This window comes from Tamandua tetradactyla, chromosome 2 (assembly GCF_023851605.1).
Source record: "Tamandua tetradactyla isolate mTamTet1 chromosome 2, mTamTet1.pri, whole genome shotgun sequence".
NCBI lineage: Eukaryota > Metazoa > Chordata > Mammalia > Pilosa > Myrmecophagidae > Tamandua > Tamandua tetradactyla.
This window is the reverse complement of record NC_135328.1, coordinates 141,071,491-141,097,397: the sequence shown is the minus strand read 5'-3', so window position 1 is coordinate 141,097,397 and position 25,907 is coordinate 141,071,491. Positions and strand designations below refer to the sequence as shown.

Below are 25,907 nucleotides of genomic sequence, written 5' to 3'. Positions count from 1 at the left end.
GTCCTGTCCTGTGTTTCATCATTGCCTTGGATTCTTTACTTCATAGTTGCGCTGACTTGCTCCCTGGTGTGTGTGTGTGCCCCTATATTTGGACCAACATCAGGAGTTGATTATGATTCTATTGACCTTTTGTTTGATTAGACCCTCACCAGGACCTAGAAAACGCCAGTCTTTTCAGTGCAGTGATCCTAAGCCACATGGTAACCGTCCAAGTACAGCTGTCAGAGTTCATCGACCATCTACACAGAGTCTTCACGGTGACAGAGGGAAAGCAGTGCGTTATCGAGAAAAGAGAGAACAGAATAAAGGAAGAGAGGAAAAGGTAAATGTTACTGTTTTTCATAAAAGAAATATTCATCAACCTTAACATTGAATGCCGTACAAATTTCAGTAAGTTGTAGTCATTAACCATTTGCCAGAGCAATAGTAAAAGTATAGTAGTGCTCCGTCTCGGCTGGATGTTTTCCCATTCTCCATTCAACAAATATTTTGGGTTGTTTTTTCTAACTTTATTTTGACATAATTTCAAACTCACAGCAATGTTGCAAGAGTAGTAAAGAATAGTATAAGGGCAGTTTTACAATATTTTATATTTTGTCCCTTTGGCTACCTCATTTGCCCTCTCTGAATACTTTTTTTGCTCTGAGCCATTGAGAGTTAGTTGTAGATATCAGGGTCCTTTACCTTCAGATTCTTAAGAGGATATTTCCCAAATTGTAGGACTTCATTTAATATAAACACAGTAATCTAAAGAAGTGAATTTTATGTTAGTAGAGTACTATTATGTAATCCAAAGACCTTAATCAAATTTCACTAATTGCCCCAATCATGTCACTTACAACTATTATTTTTTTTCCCAGGCCAGGATCACACATGGCATTTACTTGCCATGTTTCTTTTTCTTCCTTTTAATCTGAACATTTCCTCACCCTTTCTTTTGTCTTTCTTGACCTAACATTTTGAAGTGTACAGGCCAGTCATTTTACAGACTGTTCCTCAGTTTTAGTTAGTGTGATATTTCCTCATGGTTAGATTAAGGTTATGCATTCTTGGCAGGAATACCGCTGAAATGATGTTTTGTTCTATAATGCCCGTGTATCATATGAGGAGGAATTGATGCCTGTTTGTTCCTTGTCTGATGATAAATTGGATCACTTGGTTCAATGTCTGTCCACAGGGTTTCTCCACTATAGAGTTACTATTTTTCCCTTTATAATAATTTGAAGGGAGGTACTTTTTTTTTTTAGTATTTTATAGAGATATCTTCACACATACTGTCTATTCAGTGTACAATCAGTAGCTAACAGTATAATTACAGTTGTGTATTCATCACCATGATCATTTTTAGAACATTTGCGTTACTCCAGAAAAAGAAATAAAGAGAAAAAAGGAAAACTCCATACATCCTGTGCACCTTACCTTTCCCTCTCATTGACTGCTAGTATTGCAGTCTTCCTAATTTTTTTACTCCTCATCTTCCCCTATTATTTATTTTTTTGTCCTTATTTTTAATTCATCTGTCCATATCCTAGAAAAAGGGAGCAGGAGACGTAAGGTTTACACAATCATACGATCACACTATAAAAGCTGTGTAGTTATATGGTTGGATTCAAGAATCAGGACTACAAGAATACAGTTCACCAGTTTCATGTATTTCCCTCTAGCCACCCCAATATACCATAAACTAAAAAGGGATATCTATATAAATGTATTAGTCAGGGTTCTCTGAAGAAACAGAACCAACAGGAAAGATCTCTAAATATGAAATTTATAAAGGTGTCTCACACAACCATGGGAATGGGAGAGACCAAAATCCATAGGGCAGGCTGTGAAGTTGGCAGCTCCAATGAAGGGCCTGGATGAACTCTACGGGAGAGGCTCTCTGACTGAAGAAGCTGTGAAAATGTATGCCTTCTAAAAGCCTTGAACTGATTGGATTATCTTGTTCTGGGAGAAATGCCTTAGTTGATTACAGTTATAATCAGCTACACATGTAATCACCTGACTGATGATTTAATACATCAGGCTTATCAGCTTGTCAACCAGCCACATAAAAACCTTGCAGCATCAGTCAGGCCAGTGCTTGCCTGACCAGACAGTTGGGCATAATCACTTGGCCACTTTGACACCAGAACCTAACCATCACAGTCCACTCCTTCTCAGCTTGACAGTTGTACACATCAACTTGAAACGTACTGAATTTCCAAATAGAATATAATAACAGACATATGTTTTGCCTCACAATACTCAACTGTCCTGCGTACAACCAGAAACACACTACACTCTCCAGAATCGTATGCAAGTTCTTAGGTAACATTCACTCTTAAACTTCATATCCTATGAACAATATAATCTCCGTCGTATGATAAGAGGAAAGCAAGGTATTTGGTTATGTACAAGTGCAAACATACTCATAATAAAACAGGGAGACAGTATTCATACACTCACAGTCCTTGTTTCTGTAACTGACCACATGGTCATGGTTCATATTTATCACTACCTTCTTCTGCTACTCATTCCATGTTCCCTTTACCCTCAGCAAGCACCTCAGCTGGCCGTGGTTCTTTGCCAGGTGGGGTGGCCCAAACCTTCCTTCCTGAAGTTTCTGAACCACTGGTAGTCCTGCCTGGATTGGGTGTTGCAGTTGTTCATTGACTTTAATCACAGGGCATGGTAGTACTAAGAGACACCTACGGGATCTCCTATATTCCTGGAAAACTCTTTTACTTTCATTGTGTAGTTGCAGTCCTTTTTCCCCTTGATAGTCCAGATCAGTTACCCAGACAGAACAGTGGTCCCCTTTTGTGCCTCTTGATACAGTGGCATGAGAAGCCTAAAGTGGCCAGGTGGCAGTCTTAACTTCTAGTTCAGTGGAATCATTGTTGTGCCTCCTGGTAGGAGTCCTCGTTTTGGAACTAAAACCTATAGACCAGCAGAGGTTAAAGTTTCAGGGAAGGAAGCAAAAATTTTCCTAGTGGATCACTGGGGTGGTTTTGAGTGGTGCCACTCCCATTACCACCCTTTGATTCCTGGATTCATGAATCCTGGCTACAGGAGAAAAAGCACCATACAGTGGATGCTGATTCAGAGCATACAATGCCTTCTGGAGAACATTGCTGTAGGGAGATACTTTGATACTGGGTATATATCCTGTTTCTTACCAAACTTGTACATACTCATTTTAGCATCCAGTGATGATTTTGGCCCAAACCTAGTATTACTACAGTGATGCCAAACTCATGATTTTCTAATGCCATTATTTCTTTGACATTAATTAATTGGCATTGTCTTTTAAGGAAAAGACTTGCCTTTTTTCTATTTATTTTTATCAGTATGGACTTATTTATCTTATTTTAGTCATTGAGTTATAATCTGTTATTACTATCATTATTTTGATGCTTACATTGTCCCAGGTTTGAGGAGTGAGTATCCCTTGAAGCTACAGGTTATTACTTTTTTACATTTCCCCATCATTTTCTGTATGCACTTCCTTTTCTGGCACAGTAGGATGTCTCAGGCTTATCGTGTATTTCCCCTATTCTGTTCCTGGAATTTCCCAGGCTTCCAGGGAGCCCTGATTCCTTTAGTTGGAGAACAGTATTTAAAACCAAGATTTTGGTGCTAATGGATATTTTTTGAAAGCTTACACTGCCTTACTAGTAAGAAGCCTATAGGAATCTAAGAACTCAGTATTATTTCCTATTTCCACCTATTCTCCTCCTGCTCTCCCCAAGCTTCTTCCCTCCCCCTCCCAGTCCAAGGCACATGTCCACTGCCTGAGATATAGCAAAATACAGGGTAATTTGTCTGGCTTGTGCCAAAAGAGCATCCTCCACACTACCTGGGCAAAATAGGCATTGACGATAGCAAAATAGAAAGCTCCCATGCTGTTTCTATCCTCTCTTTCTAAAACTTTACATCAGCCCTGCCTTCAAGCTCTTTCTTGTACATACAACCTAGTTTGAAAATTCTGGGTGAAACCTCATGCAGTTACAAGCAAAGTCAAATCTTTAACCAACCACCTTCCTTGTTAGCTCCTGCTTTTGTACCAAGAGCCCTACTCCCCCTGCCCCCAGGTTCACTTCCTCCTATAAATCTAGTCAGTTGACTCTGAGTCCCTCTTACCAGATAGTCCTGTAGTTGTACATCACCACACTTTCCTAAGGGTTCTGTCTTACCTGAAAGGAAGTAAGTGAGTCTAGTCTGGTGGAGTCTGTCAATACCAAGGATGCCCTGGCCCATCATCATCTCTATGCATGATTTCTTTTTCTTACCATAAGTGGGATTATAAAGTAGCCTGTTCTTTTTAATTATCAATACATTCTGACAGTATTTCTTTGTTAAATTGGTCCATTCTGTTTAAATGGCATAGAGAAAAGGAAATATGAGCACAGAGACAAGTGAGAAGGATGAAGATTGTGTTCTGATTAGGGTGATAATGAGTGTGTTTTGGGGTACTAGATGTGGTCAGGAAGAAGAGAGACGTGTGGAATTGTAGGGCTGGGCTAGATCTTCAAAGAAAGCCAAATGTTACTCTGGATTGTAGGCAGTAGATAGAAAATTGCAACCTGATTGAGACATAATAGAATCCCTGTGAGGATAGGGGTCATATTGTTTCGCTTACTATTGTGCACGGCTGGCAGGAATATAAGATAGTGCAGCTGCTGTGTAAAAGTTTGGCATTTCCTCAAAGAGTTAAGCAGAATTACCATATGACCTGTCAGTTCTAGATATATACCCAAAATAGTTGAATTCTGAAGACAAAAAAGTCTGCTAATAAATGTATGGTAGGGCTGGGAACAAAATCTTATTTTCACTTTCTTTAGTTACTCTTCTAGAAATTAAATGTTATCGAATACATTTGGTTGTGCACATGATGTGCATTTGGGTGTGTGCATTTATTTTGGAGTGTACAGCACTTTTTTATCATTCCACAGTATTTTCTCAGCCATTTCTACAAATAAAGCTTTTTAGTGATCAAGAGATTGATAATGCTTAGTAATCAAGATCTATGTTTTCCCCCTTCCCTCAGTTGAAGTAAGGCAGGACGATTGTTGTCATGAGAGCTAGTAAATGATGAAGTAATTCCTGGCCAGGGTGTGCCCAGGACCATGGGGTGTTGGTGACATGGAGTCAGAAAGGAAGGAGTCTGACCCTCGGGGGAAGTGACCTTGCCAACAGAGTGGGCAGAATGGGTTTTATTCCAGAGATGCAAGGTTGGTTTCATATTTGAAAATTGATCATTGCAGTTGATTATATTAATAGGCTAAAGAGGAAAAAAAAAATCACATGAGCATGTCAGTTGTTGGAGGAAAAACATTTGACAAAATTTAACACCTATAAAAACTCTCAGAAAAGTAGGAATAGAGAGGAAATTGCTTAACTTGATAAAGAACATTTACAAAAAACTTACAACTAACATTCTTAGTGATGAAATACAATATACTTTCCCCCAGATAATGGGAACAAAGCAAGGATGTCTGTTTTCACCATTCTTTCACTATAGTGCTGAAAGTTCCACCTAACACAAAAAGGCAAGAAAAGTAAATAAAAGGCATACAGATATGAAAGGAAGAAATAAATTTGTCCCTTTTTGCAGGTAGCATGATTTGTCTACATAGAAAATCCCAAGGAATCTACAACCAAGCTCATAGAAATAATAAGTGAATTCAGCAAGGTGGAAGGATACATTCACAGTCATCAAGCTTAAAAACACAATACCATTTATGATTGCTCAAAAAAATGAATACTTAGGTATAAATCTAACAAAACATGTATAGGACATATGCTGAAATCTACATAATTTAAACAAACTGTGATAGATCCTTGACATGGGATAATACTCAACAATAAAAAGGAACAGACTACTGGTATGTGCAACAACCTGGAACCCAGTGAATCATGCTGAATGAAAAAGACAGTCTGAAAGGTTACATATGGTATGATTCCATTTATATAACATTCTTCATAGTGACAAAATTATAGGCTGGAAAGCAGGCTAGTGTTCTCCAGTGGTTAAGGAGGATGTCAGATGGATGGGAAGTTGCTATATCTATAAAATGACAACTTTGGGGATTCTTGTTATGATGGGACTGTTCTATATTAATGTCAGTATTCTGGGTGTGATACTGCGGTACATCCTGCAAGATGTAACCTTTATGAGAAACTGGATAAATGATACTCAGGATCTCTGTATTTTTATAACTGCATGTGAATATGCATTTATCACAAAATTAAAAGTTCAACTTTAAAAAAAGTCACCTATAAAGTATTATGTATTGAGATTTCAAATATTCAATATTATATAATTTATTAGTACACATTTACAAAATTTTATATGGTAAAATAAAATGTAAAATCTGCCATTTTAACCATTTTAGAGTGTACAATTGCATTAGTTACACTCACAATATTGTGCAACCATCACAACCATCCATTTCTAAAACTTTTCATTGCCCAAAACAGAAACTCTGTACCCATTAAATAATAACTCTCATTTGTTCCTCCAGAGATTTAGAACCTTTAATCTGTTGTCAGGTTCTGTGCATTTGCTTATTCTAGGTATTTCGTAACAGTGGGGTCATACAATTATTTATCCTCTTGTGACTAGCTTACTTCATTCTTAGCATTATATTTTCAGGTTTCATCCATGTGGTATTATGTACCAGAACTTCATTCCTTTTTATGGTTAAGTAATATTCCAACCTATATTTTTAGTTCATTTAGCTTAACGATTCTTCTGTGGATGGACACCTTTTGGCAATTGTGAATAATGCTGATATGAACATTGATAAACAAGTATCTATTTGAGTCCTTGTATTCAGTTATTTGGGGCATATACCTAAGAAGTAGAATTGCTAGGTGTTCTAGTTTGCTAGCTGCTGGAATGCAATACACCAGAAATGGAATGGCTTTTAAAAGGGAGAATTTAATGAGTTGTAAGTTTACAGATCTAAGGCCGAGAAAATGTCCCAATTAAAACAAGTCTATAGAAATGTCCAATCAAAGGCATCCAGGGAAAGATACCTTGGTTCAAGAAGGGCGATGAAGTTCAGGGTCGGTCTCTCAAGTGAGACGGCACATGGCGAACACAGTCAGGGCTTCTCTCTTGGCTGGAAGGGCACATGGCAAATACGGTGTCATCTGCTAGCTTTGTCTCCTGGCTTCCTGTTTCATGAAGCTCCCTGGGAGGCGTTTTCCTTCTTCATCTCCAAAGGTCACTGGCTGGTGGACTCTCTGCTTCGTGGTGCTGCAGCATTCTCTGCTCTCTCTGAATCTCTCATTCTCCAAAATATTTCCTCTTTTATAGGACTTCAGAAACTAATCAAGACCCACTCAAATGGGTGGAGACAGGTCATTCCCTAATCCAGTTTAACAACCATTCTTGACTAAATCACATCATCCAGGGAGATGATCTCATTACAGTTTCAAACATACAGTATTGAATAGAGATTATTCTACCTTTATGAAATGGGATTTATATTAAAACATGGCTTTTCTTAGGGGGCACACTTCCTTTCAAAGCAGCACACTAGGTTTTATGGTAATTCTGTGTAGCTTTGTGAGGAACACCAAACTGTTTGCCACAACAGCTTTACCATTTTACATTCCCACCAGCCATGCACAAGTGTTATAATTTCTCCACATCCTTTCCAACACTTATTTTCCATTTTCTTTTCTTTTTTTTTTTTAATAATAGCCGTCCTAGTGAGTGTGTGAAGTGCTGTCTCAGTATAGTTTACATTTGCATTTCCCTAGTGATTAATGATATTAAACATTTATCTTCTCTGGAGAAATATGTATTCAAGTCCCATGCCTATTTTTTAATTGGATTGCTGTTTTTTTGTTGTCATGTTGTAGGAATTCTTTACATGTTCTTAATATTAAACCCTTATCAGATATATGCTTTGCAACTGTTTTCTTCTATTCTGAAAGTCATCTTTTCACTTTCTTGGTAATGTCTTTTAATGCCCAAAGTTTTTTATTTTGATGTCCATTTCATCTACCTTTTTTTGTTGTTGTTTGTGATTTTTGTGTCATATCATGATCCAAGGTCTTAATGATTTACCCTGTGTTTTCTTCTAAGAGTTTTTTGGTTTTAACTCTCTTACTTAGGTTTTGATCCATTTTAAATTAATTTTGAATTAATTTTTATATCCAGACTGAAGAAGGGGTTCAGCTTCATTCTTTTATATGTGAAAATTCAATTTTCCCAGCACCATTTGTTGAAGAGACTATTCTTTCTTCATTTAACGTACTTGGCATCCTTGTTGAAAATCAATTGGCCATAGATCTATGGGCCTTTAGAGAGTATGAAAATTACAGGTTCATTTTCTTTAATATTTACAGAGCTATTCAGATGATTTCATATTGGGTTGAGCTTTTGTCGTTTTTGTTTTTCAAGGAAGTGATCAGTATTGTCTAAGTTGTCAGATTTATTTGTGTATAATTTTTGTAGTATTCCCTTACTATCCTTTAATGTGTGTAAGGTCTGAAGTGACATCCCTATATCGTTATTGGTGTTGGTATGTGTCTTTCCTCATTTTTTCCTTTTCAGTCAATGCTAGAAGTTTCTCAAGTTTTTTGAATTTTTTGAAGAGCAGACTCTTTATTTCATTGGTTTTCCCTATTGTCTGACACCATCCACTGGGGAGAGAAAGTGTGCCTCATTACTGGTGGGCGGGTGGGGGGCGGAATTACAGGCTCTCCTGTGGTCTTCGGTGATTGGGCGTGCTTTGTTACCTATCAGGAAGGATAAGAGTTGCATCTCTGTTAACACCGTGGAGGAGGTTTAGGCTCTCGATTATAGCCTTGCAAGAGTGGCATTTGCTGGCATGGATGGGAGTGGGGCCACGGTTTTTTTCTGTGTGGTTGGCTACAGCAGAGCAATTATTGTGTCAGAATTTTCTGTCTTGCTAGGCTGCCCCTTTTTTCCTCCTTCGGGTAGAGAGCCAACTTTCATTAGGCTTTGTTCCTAATAGTTTTTGGGAGTTGCTGGTTTCTTCAGATCCCAGTCTAGGATATGAGGGAAAAAAAACTCAGGAACTCACCACTTTGTCCTTGTTTAGATTCCTAATTCTCTAGCTGATCTGTCTACTTCTGTGTATATTCATCGCCGTGATCTTTTTTAGGACATTTGAATTACTCCAGAAAAAGAAATAAAAAGAAAAAACTCATACATACCATACCCCTTACTCCTCCCTCTCATTAACCACTAATATTTCCTTCTACCCAATGTATTTTAACTTTTGTTCCCCTTATTTTTTTCTATACCCTTTTCATTGACCACTAGTATTTCAATCTATTCAGTTTATTTTAACATTTCTTCCCCATATTATTTATTTATTTATTTTTAATTTATTTTATTTATTAAATATACAAACATAGAAACACAAACATTCTTACCATATGAGCATTCCATTCTAAATATATAATCAGTAATTCACAATATCATCACATAGTTATATATTTATCATCATGATCATTTCTTAGAACATCTGCATCAATTCAGAAAAAGAAAGAAAAAGACAACAGAAAAAAATTCATACATACCATACCCCTTACCCCTCCCTTTCATTGATCACTAGCATTTCAACCTACTAAATTTATTTTAACATTTGTTCCTCCTATTATTTATTTATTTTTAATCCATATGTTTTACTCATCTGTTGATAAGGTAGATAAAAGAAGTATCAGACACAAGGTTTTCACAATCACACAGTCACATTGCGAAAGCTATATCATTATACAATCATCTTCAAGAAACATGGCTACTGGAGCTCTACATTTTCAGGCAGTTTCCTCTGGCCTCTCCATTACACTTTAACTAATAAAGTGATATCTATTAACTATAACTTTGGGTTATTATTTTAGCTTTTTAAAAAATAATATGATTTTAGTCTTTGTTTCTGACTCACAGAAACAAAATATACTTTTTTAATCAATCAGAAACTTTTAATTTTTTTCTCCTGATGTAGAACAAATCACCTGCTGCAGTTACAGAACCAGAAACAAACAAATTTGACTCTACTGGATATGATAAGGATTTAGTTGAAGCTTTGGAAAGAGATATCATTTCTCAGAATCCCAATATTCGATGGTAAGTTATATCACATCAGAATAATTGGGTGCTGATGATGCTTTTTGAACTGGAAATGGGGCACCCACCAAAGATCAGAGTTGGGGACAGAACTAGTTGCCTCCAGCATGGGCATAACCCACGGTAGAAGACTGTACTCTGTGCCAGGCTTACCCAGGCATGTCTGAGACCTTACTTTTTAGGTACAAAGATGGTAAGAAAAATGTCTTCCTCTGTTTACAGTATCTTCTCAGGATGAAGAACCAATGATTTTTATGCCCGTTTATTGCTTTTTATCTAAAGAGTTAACAGATGTCGCTTTTTGCCCCCTTTAGAGCACTGGTTCTTAAATGTATTTAATGTTAAATCTACTTACAGAATTATAACCTATCACAACAAATTATAAAAGCTTTCTCACAAATTTGGATATATCTTAATACATCTTTTTAAAATTTTTTTATATATTTTTATGAGATATCTTAACATACTGTATAGTCTATCCAAAGTATATAATCATTGATTCATAATAAGAGATACATGAATATCATCACATGGTTGTTGAATATTCATCACCATTATCATTTTTAACACATTTGTAATGCTCCAGAAAACAAAATTAAAAGAAGGAAGAAAACTCCAAATGTCCCATACCCCTTACCCCTCCCTCTTTTTCACCATTAGTATTGCAATCTACCCAACTTTAAGACTTACAATAGAAGTAGGTTAACTAAGACCATGTGGTATTTCATGCATATATATATATATATCAGTCGAACAGCACAAAACATCCAGAAGTAGAGCCATACAAACACGGGCAACTTTTTTTTTTGGCAATATAATTATACAATCATTATCAAAGATCGGATTTGCTGGATTACAGTTCAACAATTTCAGGTATTTCCTTTTGGTTATTCTAAACACTGGATTCTAAAAAGAAATATCTATATAATGACCAGTAGTTGAAGTCATTTGTTAAATGCTAATTTCCTTACACGTGCTTCCTCTCATTTGATCTTTCTGTAAGTCTTCAGGGATATCTGGGTATTGATCATTTTAACTTCTTCATGTTGGCAGGGGGTATTGATCTTCTCGGATAAAGGAATGAACGTGGTTATTGTTCTTGGTGAGACTGGTACTTCTGGGTTTCGGGATTTATCTGGCATAGGCCCAATCTGGAAGCCCTAAGTTTCTGAGGAAATACACTTACTAAGAAAAGCTTTTATAGGGATGTAGGTAGAGCCCAGGATACTCCTTAGGGTTTTCAGAAATACTGTTGGTTGGGGCATGGCATACTGTGCTAGTTTGAAATATTGGCTAAAGTTTGCATAAGAGACTTGCGGAATGACCTCTCAATTCCATTTGAAATCTCTTAGCTACTGAAACTTTATTTTTTCTGTTTCTTCCCCCTCTTTTGGTCAAGAAGGCTTTCTCAGTCCCACAATGCCAGGATCAGGCTTATCCCTGGGAGTAATGTCCCAAATTGCCAGGGAGACTTACACTCCTGGGAGTCATGGCCCACTTAGTGGGGAATGTAGTATGTTTACTTACAGAGTTGGCTTAAAGAGAGAGGCCACATATGAGCAACAGAAGAAGCTCTTTGGGGGTGACTGTTAGGAATAATTGCACGCAAGCCTAGTTTCACCATTGTAAAAATAAGTTTCATAAGGGCAAACCTCAAGATCGAGGGCTTGGCTTTTTAAATTGGGAGTCCTGAGACAGTAGCGGGGTTTCCCCAGGTGGGGAAGTACAATAGATCCACATTTTTTCCTAGTCCCTCAAGGGGACTTTGCAAATACTTTTTGTTTTCTGCCCCAAATACTCTGGAATATATCCTGGAATTACATTAAGCTGTACAGAATAAGATCTCATTCCCTATTCTAGGTTCCAGGTAGTTAGGGTGTTTAAATAAACTGACCAGACACATTATACTAGATATTGTGCTATTGAAAATTTAAATTTGGACCAAATAAACCTCTCTTCTTTTGGTCTCCCTCAGAGGTTGAAATTTTAAAATACAGACAGTGTCATCCTTCACTCTGGGTTCTGATTTATCATAGTCCTAATCAGGTCTATTACATACATATTCTTAATTGTAGTCTGATATCTTTTTCAGCTTCTTTAACAGTTGCTGTATGGAGTAATGCTGACTTTCAGAGCTGCTGAACTCTAATTCTGAGTCTCAGGTGTCCCACAGATACCTGATGTTCCAAGGAACTACCAGGTTATACACAAAAAGGACGGCATCTCAGAATTTAGAAATAACAGTTAAAATTCAGGAATAGATAGGGGTACTGTAAGAGCTTACAGTCTAGGAACCTTTACAGTGAGCCTTATTTAAATGTTTTTGTACTTCTTAATCATTGATTGCCCAATTCTGCCCACTTTTTATCCCCTGATAACCTTTGCCCTCGAATTCAATTCTCAGAGTTTGCTCATTACAGTTAGTTTATATTAGTGAGATCATACATTATTTGTCCATTTTTTTTCTGGCTTTATTCTGTCTTACTGCTGGGTCCTATTCCATTGTATGTATATACCACAGTTTGTTTATCCACTCATCCATTGATGAGCATTTGGGCTTTTTCTACCTCTTGGCAGTAATGACTATTTCTGCTATAAACATCAGTGTGCAAATGTCTGTTACTGTCCTTGCCTTCAGTTCCTCCAATTATTTAACTAGTAATGGGATTGTTGCATCATATGGCAATTCTATATTTAGCTTCCCAAGGAACTGCTAAACTGCATTATTTTCTTTTAAAACCGTAAGGATTATTAAGTGTGGTTGTAGATGAACTTTTGAAAATAATTTTTGTTATTCGATATTTATCCAATGAATATGTATTTGTACAATAAAAGATGTTCTTTTCATAATAAAGCATGCCATGTATACCAGTAGTAGTGGTAGCAGTACTGGTAATTAGGATGACTTCAGTGTAATATCTATGATAACCTTTTGCCTTGGTGTCTTCTCTTAATAGAATTAGGACAAAGCAACAATGTTAGAACTTTGCTCTATACACTTTTTTCCTATATCCTTTTCTAATGGACTCCCTGTTTCTAAATCGTGGAGTTGATTGAAGGAGCATCAGAACAGGAACTTAGGAGATGGCAGTGATCATCCTTACAAGGGGGCTTATAGGCCTGTGTTCTCCTGAGCCAATCCTCCCTCCCAAGATTTGTGACTCAGATGGTATTCTTTGTGTCCTCAGCCTTGTGTGTTCAGTCACCGGTACCTGTTCGTAGCTTGGTGTTGTCAGCAGTATTAAATCCTGTGCTTCTACAGCATCTCAGGAAGTTAAACATATAATCTGAGGGATTGTTGATAAAATATCTTCTCTTTCAGGGATGATATTGCTGATTTAGTGGAAGCTAAAAAGTTGCTTAAGGAAGCCGTGGTGTTACCTATGTGGATGCCAGAATTCTTTAAGGGCATTAGAAGACCATGGAAAGTAAGTTTATTAGTATTACGGTATTATCAAGTGAATGGCAAGTGTATTGCTATACAGAGTCACTGTTGATCTGTATTGGGGGAGGTATGGAGAGAGGGTAGTGCAGGTAAAGAACATTTTAAATTTAAAAAGTATGTGTTAAGTTATTCATACTTTTGCTTTAGGCCACAAGCTATTACAAGATCTGTGGAATAAGAAATGGGTGCAGTGTGTCCTTTGAAAGTTGGATACACAGCAAATTTAGAATGGGAATGTATTTGCAACTATGAACTAGATAACCTGTCCAAAAACGCCATTTTGTGTATCTGCATTTGTATCCTGTGTTTTTTGGAATTGTTCTTAAGAATTTAATGAAGCATATGTGCCATGTTTTCAGTTTAAAAAAAAAAGAAAAAATATGGCAGGTTCTTTACCTTAAAGTTACAAAATACATGTACTAAACAGGACTCTGAGAAGTACATTTTTCTATTTAAATCTTGGAAATGCTGTACTGTTTACCTTCATATATTTGTAGTATAGGGTTAGGGTTCAGGTTAGGAATAGGAATACTGTTAATGTTTTCATTTCAAGACATTTTCCCTATATTCTAGGTACAAGTGTTCACTGAGTACCAGAGTTAAAACAAAGATGAGTACTTTTAAAAGTTATACATTGATCTGAAAAGAAAACCTTTCTTGAATTTAGGAAATGTATGTTAATGGCTTACTTTGCACTTACTAATATTTATAAAATCCTTTCAGTGTTAATGACAGATGTGGTACAGAATTGTAGATACTGTTTGCGTACAACTATATATTTTTAAAAATCCTGATTCAGAGAAAGAGACTAGCAGGGAATACTAGTGGTGCCTAGATTAGGATATTGATCTTATAAACTACTTTTTTTTTCATCTCTGTGTTCCAGAATTTTAATATTGGTAAAAGTAAATCATCTCCTGTTTACTTTCAGTGGTATTTAAGTTGGTTGAAATTTGATATTTGGTAATGACATTCTTGTGAATTAGAAAAATAATCCCAGCTTGTGATAAATCTTTTCTTTGCTTACTCTGTTCCCAATAGGGAGTGTTGATGGTTGGCCCACCTGGCACAGGAAAGACCCTCCTTGCTAAAGCTGTAGCTACAGAATGCAAGACAACATTCTTCAATGTCTCTTCATCAACCCTTACTTCCAAATACAGAGGAGAGTCTGAGAAGCTTGTTCGTCTTCTGTTTGAAATGGTGAATGTTTGAGACAACTCTTAATGATTCTTTCCTCTGAAAGGGAAGATAGTGAATTGTACCTATCTCCAGTGTGTAGAATAGCTAAGCAAGATGATATTTGTCCAGAGTATATGATTTCACTTGAAAGCTGACACCCTTTACTAGCATGAATAACTTGTTTTTCTTTGTCTCATTCCCTCATCTCTGCTAGTTTGTGAACATGCTAACATTTTAATGGGGTTAGCATTACTCATTAGCTATAGGATTTTGAAATTATACTTTTTAAATAAATAGATTTAGTTATAATATGGTAAATGTAGTATGTAGTGGGTCAAATTGTGTCCCTCCAAAATTCATGACCACTCATAACTTCAGAATGTGTCCTTATTTGGAAATAATCTTGGCTGATGTTATTAGTTAAGAATAGGTCAAACTGGAGTATGATGGGCCCTAAATCCAATGACAGGACAAAGACAGACACACGCACACACACACACACGGCAAAGAAGGCAACACACACACACACACGGCAAAGAAGGCGACACACACACACACACACACACACACACACACACGGCAAAGAAGGCAACACACACACACACACGGCAAAGAAGGCGACACACACACACACACACACACACACACACACACGGCAAAGAAGGCGACCAGAGCTTGGAGTGATGTATGTACCTACAAGCTAGGTACACCAGGGATTGGTTGGGCACCAGATTAATCTAAGACAGGCCAGGAAAGATCCTTTTCCCAGAGCCTTCAGAGAGAATGTGGCTCTGCTCACACCTTGATTTCAGGCATATAACCTCCAGAACTATGAGATAATAGATTTCTTGTTGTTTCAAGCCACCACATTTGTGGTACTTTGTTAACTGCAGCCCTAGGAAATTAAACCATGGTATCATAACATTAAGGCTGAAAAAGGAAATCATAAACAGTTTTAAAACTTAGCTCACCTTCAGTCTGTTAACCACACCAAATACCTTGAGTTTAATGACTTGATCTTTGGATTAAGTTCTTCTGACTTTGAGTCTCTTTTTCCTTTCACGTCCACACATCTAAGTACTAGAAAGAAAAAAGTTCCAGTAGAGTGTTTGGATTGAATTCAACAGCTTTTAGACTTCAGGCTTTAAGCTTCACTGATTAGGTCACTTGCCTCAATGAAGAAATAACACAGGCAGAAGTATTAGAACAAGAAGCTTCTCAGGAGATAGTGATAAAGCCTTGAATTTTTTAATCATACTGGATGAAGCCTTAGGTGATCATGCTAATAGCTTCCTTTCTAGGCCCATAATATAAAAACAAAAAACAGCAAACAACAACAAAAACTATTTGAGGTTTTCCATTTTCTGGAAAGACTTCTGTTTCAGTTCATTTTTTCTTTCTCCTTCTATTTTGATGACTCATAGACCAGGATGCAAATTTTAACATGTACCTCATAGCTTATTATTATTCCTTAGCACAGTTGCAATCTAATGGAGAACTTCTTAGATCATTTTGAAAAATTAGTATGCCCATTGTTTGAAGAAAAAAATGTATTGCCAATATTCTAGAATAACTAAGCCTTTAAAGAATTAAGCTAAATATAGCATGTGTTCAGTGCAGTCACGTGGCCTGGGTTCAAAGCCCACTTACCACTTTCCTAATTGGGTAACTGTGGGTAAATTAGTCTCCTTTTCTGACCCTCTTATCTCTAAGAAGAGGATAAATCATAAAGGATCTATTTTTGTAATGTTATGAAGGCAAAATGAACATATAAATTGCTTAATGAGACTGACTCATAAGGGCTCAACTAGCTATTACTTTTTAAGAATTTTTTGTTCTATTTTTTAACACTTTTATATTTAAGAAAAATGATCATTTCTTCCATGGAGGAAGCCTCTTACTAAATGCTAATTTACATTGTTTATTTTTTATAGAGGGACTTATGAAGGTATATCATCCCTGGTGTTGCTTGGGAAAATCATAAACAATCGTAAGAGAATTCCCTCCTCATCCTGTAGTGTCCTTGCTCTGCTGCCCACTTGTGACTGACTGATGGTTCTGATGATTAGGGCTCATATTTGAAAACAGCTTGCTTTTTTTGGTTTGTCACATGGATTCTCTCACAGAGTAATTGTGCTACCTTTCCATACCTTGGTTTTGACACAACTGTAGAGGATGGTTTCTCTCTTGAGAGACTCACTCCCTTCCTCCTAGGATCCCTCAGAAGGGATTTTGAGCATGCTTCATGGCCTGTAGTTTAAACAAGACCACTTGAATTTGTGAAAATCTGTCCAGGGTTTTTCCGTATGGTCAAGTAAAAAACATATACAAATAATTACTTAATTACATAGTTTTTGTTGTAGTATTGAGAAATCTCATTTTGAAGTGTTGGAAATCCAGCAAAATGAGCTTAAACAAAAGAAGTTACTTTTTAGATTTATAGGTCTAGTTGGGTCCAGCAGTGCAGATGTCCTCAGGAGGCTTTTTTGCTGACCTTTACTTGTGTACTTCTGGGCTGGCTTTGCTTTAGGCAGGCCTTAGTGTTGACTGAGATGGCCATCAGAAGCTGAAGTCTTACTCTAACTTGCAGTAATCCCAGGGAGAATCACCACTTCTTAGTTGCTTATCTTTGGTCACATGCCCCTGTCTGAACCTTCTTTATGATTTAGTATTAGAGTGACCTGGTAGGCAGGCCACAGTCACACGCTGGAGCTCTTTGGCCTCTTTTTGAAATAGTGGAATAAGAATGGGAGCGGGATAATTTATGAATATAAAAGAGGGCTTCTCTTAACAGAAGAAAGGATGCTGTGCAGGCAGAAACACATGGTGTCCACTACAAATATCTCCACCTGACTCTCTCAGTTCACCCAAAGCCAATTCTGCATGTGCCATATACCAGTCTAACACACCTTGAGTGTTTGGCAAAACTCAGCTTAGAAGGGTTTCTTGGAGTAGCAACAAACAAATTGAAACTTAATTTTGTCCATGTAGATTCTGTTGGTAGATGGTTCCTAGCTAGAATTTCAATTGAGAATTTTCTTGGATGCTTTAAGGATAAGTTCATTATTACGCTCTACAGTTCTTGAAAACAAAGTATAATTTTTTAATATACATAAAACCTAAAACCCAATTAACCTTATTAAAAATGAAATTTGGAGGGAAGAGATGACTTAGAATTCAACTTTTTTAACTAGGAGAGAAAAGTGAGATTTAAATATTAGTATTTTGTAAGTTAACAGACTAAAACTAAGTCTATACTGTACTAGGTTATACCCTCTTGGTCTGAAAGAATTGATAGACTTGGTACAATTTATGTTCAAGTCTCTAACATCCACCTGCCTAAACTAGACTAAATTTTTAGTTTACTTTTATTTTGAGAATAAACTTTAAAATGATGTTTGTTCAAATTCTGTTTTGAGGAATCTTTGTCATCATTTAGGTTCAAACTTTCCATGCAGTGATTCTGTAAATTTGGGATTTCTTTGAACATTGTAAAAGTGATTCACAACAGGGTGGTGTGACAGTGGCTCAGCAGGCAGAATCGTCGCCTGTCATGTCAAAAACCTGGGTTCGATTTCCTGGTGCCTGCCCGTGGGAAAAAAAAAAAAAAAGATTCACAACAAACTTTTTTTAAGATACTCTAAGAAGTTACTTCCTTAATATTCTAAAAGAAGAATGATACTTAAGAATGAGTCTTAACTCATTTGGTATTTAGTAGATAATACTTGTCTGAGGCCTAGCTTCAGATTATTCTTCCCTGTTCCTGGATTTGAGGAAGAAATGCATTTAAGGTACAAAAATTAACATATTTTTACAAATTTATTTTTGTGGCTGCTAATTTTCAGCCTTGAAAAGGAATGAAGTTCTGATACATGCTACAGCATGGATGAACCTTGAAATCATTAAGACTAAGTGAAACAAGATAGACATAGAGGCCATGTATGATTTGATTCTATTTATATTAAGTTTCCAGAGTAGGCAAATCCATAGAGGCAGAGTGTAGATTATTGATTACCCAGGGCTGATGGGGGAGGGAAGAATGAGGAGTGACTGCTACTGGGTACAAGGTTTCCTTTTAGGATGATGAAAATGTTCTGGAATTGAAGTGATGATGATTGCACAACATCATAAAGTTACTGAAAACCAATGAATTGTACACAGTGGTGTGTTTCATCTCAATGACATAAAAATATGGGCCATATAAATGTATTCTTCTAAGTGACCACTTAAGAGGATAAAAATATAATTGTATTAGTCATAGGGAGAGAATGACAATTTAATTAGAATTTCTTAGAGGGCCTGTATATGATCTTATTTAAGGTAATGGTTTTTCCCAACAAAATTGTTCTAGACATAACTACTTGTATTTGTTAATGTTTTCCCATGGTGGTTATCCATCATTGTAGTATATTGCATAACCCTATATTTATCAATCATTAATAAATAGCCAGTTACATTATTGAGTGGAACAAAAAAAACTGTCATAATATTTAATTGTATTTTAATCTGCGTAAGAGGCTGTATTCCAGCTGTTTTAGTTCTATCCTCCATCCCCAACATTGGAGTCAGAAGGAGAGGTATCCAGTATGCCAAGTTTCTCAGCTTTTTTTTAATTGCTAACTTGTAGATTATTTTAAAATAAAATAAAAACCTTGTGTTGCTTGTTTTCTTCTTTAGGCTCGATTTTATTCTCCAGCCACCATATTTATTGATGAAATAGATTCCATTTGCAGTCGCAGAGGGACATCTGAAGAGCACGAAGCCAGCAGGAGGGTGAAGGCTGAGTTGCTCGTTCAGATGGATGGTATGTGGACATGACCAGACTCAGGGTGGGCGGCTGGGAGTGGTAGGTGAATTGTCACCACAGGACTAGCCCCAGTCCTGCGGGGGCTCCTGACTCCTTCCAGACCACCCTTCTACTAGAGGGGCAGCAAGTAGTGAAGTCCTGGCTAGTTCCTGAAGATTGGTAAATGATAAATTTGATACACTGACAGTGATGACACCCAAAATGATGGCTATTCACAGACCCCTTTGCTGTATAAAGGGATCTCCTATTTTTCAGTTGTGAAATAGAAATAAATGTACATTGACTTTAGAGAAGGACATACATAGTTTAGAAAAAATTTTTTAACTGATAGGTAGCTGAACTGAGCTGATCTTTTAATTAGATCTCAAGTCATTTTTGCTTATGATAAAAACTTTTTTCATGGTCTACTTCATATATGTACCAGTTAGCTTTAAAAGTCTTTAAGAGACTTCAAAGACTATACAACTTTGTATTGTTGTGCCAAATATTTGGTTCTGAAATATCTGAGCTTTATTTTGTATAATTGTTTTTTCCCCTCCGTACTCTTCTTTTAGGCGTTGGAGGTGCTTCTGAAAATGATGACCCTTCCAAGATGGTTATGGTTCTGGCAGCTACTAATTTCCCCTGGGATATTGATGAAGCTTTAAGACGACGGCTTGAGAAAAGAATCTATATTCCACTACCATCAGGTATCTTCATTTAAATCCTTTCTGAAAGTTCTTGTTAACTCTCAGGTGTTGTGTGTAGAAATTTCAAATTTTGTTACCAGTGAACCTTAAGAAACAGATGTTGGGTATCTTTTCCTACATTAACCAGTTTCTGGCCATTTGAGTTTGTCTAGATCTAGAGCCTAAAGCATGAGGTTCTAGAAGATAAAAACAGCAGTAAGGAATGCCCCTTGAATCTTTAAGCACATGGGCTCTGAGAATCAGAAAACAATACACAAAGTAGACTTGAGAAATAATGATAAACTATGTTTAAGTTGAAGGCTTATATTTCAAAATTTCTGTTTTGACCATTAGCAAAAGGCAGAGAGGAACTATTACGAATAAGCCTACGTGAGCTGGAATTGGCTGATGACGTCGACCTTGCAAATATAGCAGAAAACATGGAAGGTTATTCAGGTGCAGACATTACCAACGTGTGCAGGTATGAGTTATTTTTTTTTTTTTTTTTTTTTAAAGGAAAGACAGAGAGAAGGAAGGAAGGATGGAAGGAAGGAAGGAAGAAAGGGAAACATTTTTAAACATTTTCTTGTTTTATTGTATTCTGTTTCTCCGTTTTTGTTACATGGGCTGGGGCCGGGAATCGAACCGAGGTCCTCCGGCATAGCAGGCAAGCACTTTGCCCGCTGAGCCACCGCGGCCCGCCAGGTATGAGTTATTTTGGAAGCATAGGTTTGTATGGGTATAAACTTCTATTACAAAGTTTTTAATGCTGAGAACAGAAGAAAAATAAAGACCCCATCCCCACCCCATTGCACTCTGTGATCAGAGACTTTAGTTTTAAGTTAGTGTTAACAGGTGCTGGTAAGATATCTGGATATCTTTTATGTCCATCAAAAGCTGGCAGTTCGGGGCGGGCCGCGGTGGCTCAGCGGGCAAGAGTGCTTGCCTGCCGTGCCGGAGGACCCCGGTTCGATTCCCGGCCCCAGCCCATGTAAAAAACAAACAAACAAACAAAATATAATAAAACAAGAAAATGTTTAAAAATGTTTCCCTTTCTTCCTCCCTTCCTTCCTTCTCTGTCTTTCCTTCCTTTCCTCCCTCTCTCTTTAAAAAAAAAAAAAAGCTGGCAGTTCATTTGAAAACTCCATGTTTAAGAAGCTAAGGTTAGAACAGTTTGTATAAAATAGAAAATAATTATCTTGAATAAAAAAATTAATGTTGGTGCATTTGTTTTCTGTATTGTTATGTAGACAATAGGATTGTAAAACATTATGTGGCATATCCAAGGATAATACAGTCTCATTTTCAGCAAACATAAGGTGATAGGAATAGCAATATAATGGGGGGGTGGGGGCAGAGAGACTGTCTCTGCTCTTGCCACTTCAAGTATGTTTTCCTGATCTAAGTATTAGCTTAGATGCTTATTAGCAAGAGTTCTTGAAATTCACTTCCTAGCTTCCCTATTGTATACCCTTCTACTTTTTCTTAGGCTTCATTCTCAGTATTGGTTATTTAAATTTAATGTCCGCATTTCACTATGAAAGATATGACTGCTAAAAAACAGTCCAGAACAGGCTTTGTATTCTGATACAAGATTTTATGTAATACCACATATATGTCTGTACTAAAAATCATAGAGAATTTTACAACACACGCATTGAAAAATTTCCTATTCACAGGTTTTCTTTCATTTAAACAAAATATCAGTGTAGGCAATTTTTATTTAAAAAAAATTAATATCTAGGGATGCATCATTGATGACAATGAAAAGGTATACTTTAGGTGTTGTTTTTAATTTAATACCTAGGGATGCATCCTTGATGGCAATGAGAAGGCGTATTGAAGGTCTGACCCCAGAAGAAATCCGAAATCTTTCGAGAGAAGAAATGCATATGCCTACAACTATGGAGGATTTTGAAATGGCTTTAAAAAAGGTTTCCAAGTCAGTATCTGCTGCAGATATTGAAAGATATGAGAAATGGATATTTGAGTTTGGATCATGCTAAATTCTCACATGTAACCTGTGAGAAACCTGCCTTAAGTGTTTGAATAATAATTAAATGTGGTATTTTCATTGCACTGAGTGCTATATTTTTTTAAACTTTCACAATAAATAAAGGTACTTTTTTAAAGATGCAAATCTGTTACTTTGGCATTACCTGATTTTTATTTCAGACCACAAATGTTGCAACAAAAATGCTATTACTTAGATTCAAATACTGTCTTTATACGTACTTCTAAGTATAACATCTTGGCTCTAGCTCTGTAGGTGCCAGTGGATAGAATTAAAATTCCTGGACATTTATACACACATAGCCAATGGAAGCATGAATCAGGTCCGAGATGCCCTCCTGCCCGCCTGGTCATGGTAGCTTCCCCTTCTTCCCAGGAGAGCTTTAAAGACCCTTCATTTTACTTGGCATTTAAAAGGAGTTAAAAAAAAAATACAACCCGCACAACTCCTGTGCCTGTGTGAGAGGCTCTGTTAAAGGCAGGGAGGTTATTTCTAAGTTTGTGCTGCTCACTGTACTCTAATTTGACTCATTTCCCTGGCTGAGTGCCTAGCCTCAGCCATTAAAACAAAATACAGTAATAGTTAATGGTATAAAATTTTAAGTAGACTATCCATTTATGATTACTTGAACAAAACAAAATAGGAATCATTCTTTCCTACAGAAGAGAAAACAACAAGACTGCAAAGCCTATACTCTCTAACTGGCCAGAGAGCTGCCTAAGTTTTTTCTTTCTCTACAATCTACCACCCTACTGTTTAATGGATGTCATTAATTGCATTTAGAACTGATGTATTTTTTAGCAATTTAGGCAATGAGGAAGAACATAAAGAAAATTATACTAGCTGGGTGACGTTAGGATCAAATTGTATGCTGCATGCTATTATTTATTCTGTTTCATAGAGACACAGATAGAGATACAGATTCCATTTCACTGAGATATAGACAGGACCCATATTTGCCAGAGCCTTTATTATTACTAAATAAAAACAGCTAGGCAAAATGGAACATTACTCCCTGTTACCCTTCCCCCATCCCTACATGTTTATTTAGTCTAAATCTAACTTTTTGTTTGTTTTTTAAAGCCACTACTTTCTTGGGCATTGCTTTTAGAATGGTGACTGGCAGTCAACATTTTTAAAAACTGCAGAACAGAATAGGTTTGTATGGGTATAAACTTCTATTACAAAGTTTTTAATGCTGAGAACAGAAGAAAAATAGAAAGTATCCATCACTTGGGAGTCTGTACTAGATCATACTGTAAAATATATGTCAGCATGGATGATGTTTAACAGTGAGACAAACACTGCTGATGGGCAAAGAGCACTGTACTTGGAACCACACAACCAAGGGCCCATTCTGGTACTGGAATGCTGATGGGCTCCTTAATGGGTCTGAACCTTGGTTTTAGGCAGTGTAAGTGAAAGTAGCTATTGTCGCAGATTTTCACATGGGCAAGAGTTTTACATAATTTTAGCCAAAACTGTAGTTTTTACCTCCCAAAAGTTTATTTTTCGAATGGGAATATGTCATTATTTCTTGTAGTCTTGGAACAGAATACAATCAAATGATGATACACTTTGGTGATTTTATACTGAGTCACATAATTGATATAAAGGCACATTGTACTGAATAAAAAAATAAGTGTTAAATTCTTGAGCTTTTAACACTTCTAATTATAAATTAGAATTTCATAAAGTGCTTTTCATAAAGTCTTAGATACGATAGTGATTAAGTGGCTATAATTTCCTTAACAAAGGCACCTTGAAAAGTTATTGGCTTATTGGTACATGGCATTTTGTCTCACCTTTTTTTTTTGTAATTTCAAAGTCTCTTCACGTCTTCTCTTCCACTTTGTTTAAATTTTCCTTAACAATTCATCATCTGAGCATCTAGCTCTGCTATAGAATGGGGTGATCTATAACATGTCTCTTTAAAGGTCAAGTTTTAGTCAGTCTTAGGAATTAAGTACTTTCTGTAGTTTATAAACTGGTTCTTAATATTTAAAGAAAATTATACTCAAGTGGCAAATTTAGAGCCAACAGACTAGTTCAGAATTCATGATCTGAGATACTGTCTTAAGTACATGTTTTATCTTCAAGGTTTTCTGCTGTTTTCTCAGGACCATCTGCACATGAGTTGATGGCTGTCACAGGAACAATATTCATTCTGTCCAACTGCAGGATCCCTCTGAAATATAAGAGAATTAATTACTACTCAAACATTTTCTCTGGTTGACAGTAAGACAGGACTACTTATAATTAAATAGATACCTAGAGTCACATGCTTTTGCTTCATTTTATTTAATACTTGTTAATGTTCATATAAAATCTGAGTCCAAAGTTCACCTGAACAAAGTTGACTGTGAGGGAATAAAAGGTTCATTCTTGGTAGTGTGGGAAAGATAAGCATTGGTTCCCAGGCAAAGTTAGATCCTTAGATTTGCATGGGGTGAGCAAACTGTTTGGCATACTCACCACTGGACTGCAACCTGAGATCTTAGACAGCAATTCTCTGTTACTAAAGTACCTGACCAGAGAGTAGTTCTTTTGATTAGACTGAAGTTGTCCCAATCAAAATATCAGTAGAGGTTAGTTGGTTGTAGAACTAAACAAGCTGACTGTAAAGTTCACAGGCAAAAAAACTCCAAAAATAGCCGTAATATTTTTAAAAAAGAACAATGGAGGGAAGGGACATTTGTCCTGATCAGCTGTCTTAATTAACAATGCCGCTGTCACAAGGAGCTACAGACGGACCAGTGGGCCAGAAGAAACCCAATGGCAGACTAATGTGCACAGGAGTTTAGTTTACGATAGAGACATGGTCCGCGTCAACAGGCCAGTTACTGATGGGACAATGGCCTCTCGATTTGCATAACAAAAGCAGATTTCTAGCTTAAACCACAGCAAAAGTGACAGTAAGGGAAGTTTTAAAATAACACATGTAAGGGCGGGCCATGGTGGCTCAACAGGCAGAGTTCTCACCTGCCATGCCAGAGACCCGGGTTCGATTCCCGGTGCCTGCCCATGCAAAAAATAATAATAATAATAATAACAACAATAACATGTAATTTTATGATGGAAAAGGCCTGCTTGAACAAAATAACTCTGGAAGCCATAAAGGAAAGCGTGACTTGCTTTGCCCTCAAATTTAAAACTTGTATATGACATGAGAATACTATAAACAAGGGCAAAAGACAAATGGTAATCAGGGATAAAAAGAAACATCTGGAGTATATTATATATCTGTAACAAAGGATCTAAATAGGCAAGTCAGAAGAAATACACAAGCCAAAGATCACAAAGGCGCTGGACCTCATTAGTAACGGTGGCAAAAACAAAAAAGATAAACACCAGGTGTTCAAAAGAATATTAAATTCACATACCCTTTGACCCAATAACTTCAATGTCTAATAGTTATATTATGGTGTATCCATTTGTGGAAAACTGCAGCCACAAAAAGCACAAGTAAGGCTCTGTACTGACAGGAGAAACTCTCGTTATGGTTCCCAAAATGCCCTGAGGCCTCTGGGTAGCACAGCAAATCACAGAGGCAACAAAGACTATATCAAGTTTTCAATAGACTTCTATATTCACACTTTCAATATCACTCACACATTCCTTTCACTGAAGTCATTGTATCTTTTACAAAGCTGGGTTTTTCGTATTATGTGATAAAAGCATATATAGTGCACAGA

General features: G+C 36.7%; 2 protein-coding genes across 4 annotated transcripts in view; one reads left to right on the top strand and one right to left on the bottom strand.

Annotated features, from left to right (window-relative positions):
• The window catches only part of KATNA1 (katanin catalytic subunit A1), an 83,197-nt gene extending 60,920 nt beyond the window's left edge, over positions 1-22,277 (top strand). For all 3 annotated transcript variants that reach the window (XM_077149223.1, XM_077149224.1, XM_077149225.1), the window contains exons 4-11: positions 142-322; positions 9,978-10,099; positions 13,422-13,527; positions 14,586-14,744; positions 19,401-19,527; positions 20,085-20,219; positions 20,553-20,679; positions 22,006-22,277. In XM_077149223.1, coding sequence (XP_077005338.1) covers positions 142-322; positions 9,978-10,099; positions 13,422-13,527; positions 14,586-14,744; positions 19,401-19,527; positions 20,085-20,219; positions 20,553-20,679; positions 22,006-22,204 — 1,156 coding nt within the window. In that variant the 3' untranslated portion in view covers positions 22,205-22,277. The remainder of the gene's footprint in view (positions 1-141; positions 323-9,977; positions 10,100-13,421; positions 13,528-14,585; positions 14,745-19,400; positions 19,528-20,084; positions 20,220-20,552; positions 20,680-22,005) is intronic.
• Positions 22,278-23,694: 1,417 nt separating this feature from the next.
• The window catches only part of GINM1 (glycosylated integral membrane protein 1), a 33,257-nt gene continuing 31,044 nt past the window's right edge, over positions 23,695-25,907 (bottom strand). The window contains exon 8 of the mRNA XM_077149228.1: positions 23,695-24,400. Coding sequence (XP_077005343.1) covers positions 24,289-24,400 — 112 coding nt within the window. The 3' untranslated portion in view covers positions 23,695-24,288. The remainder of the gene's footprint in view (positions 24,401-25,907) is intronic.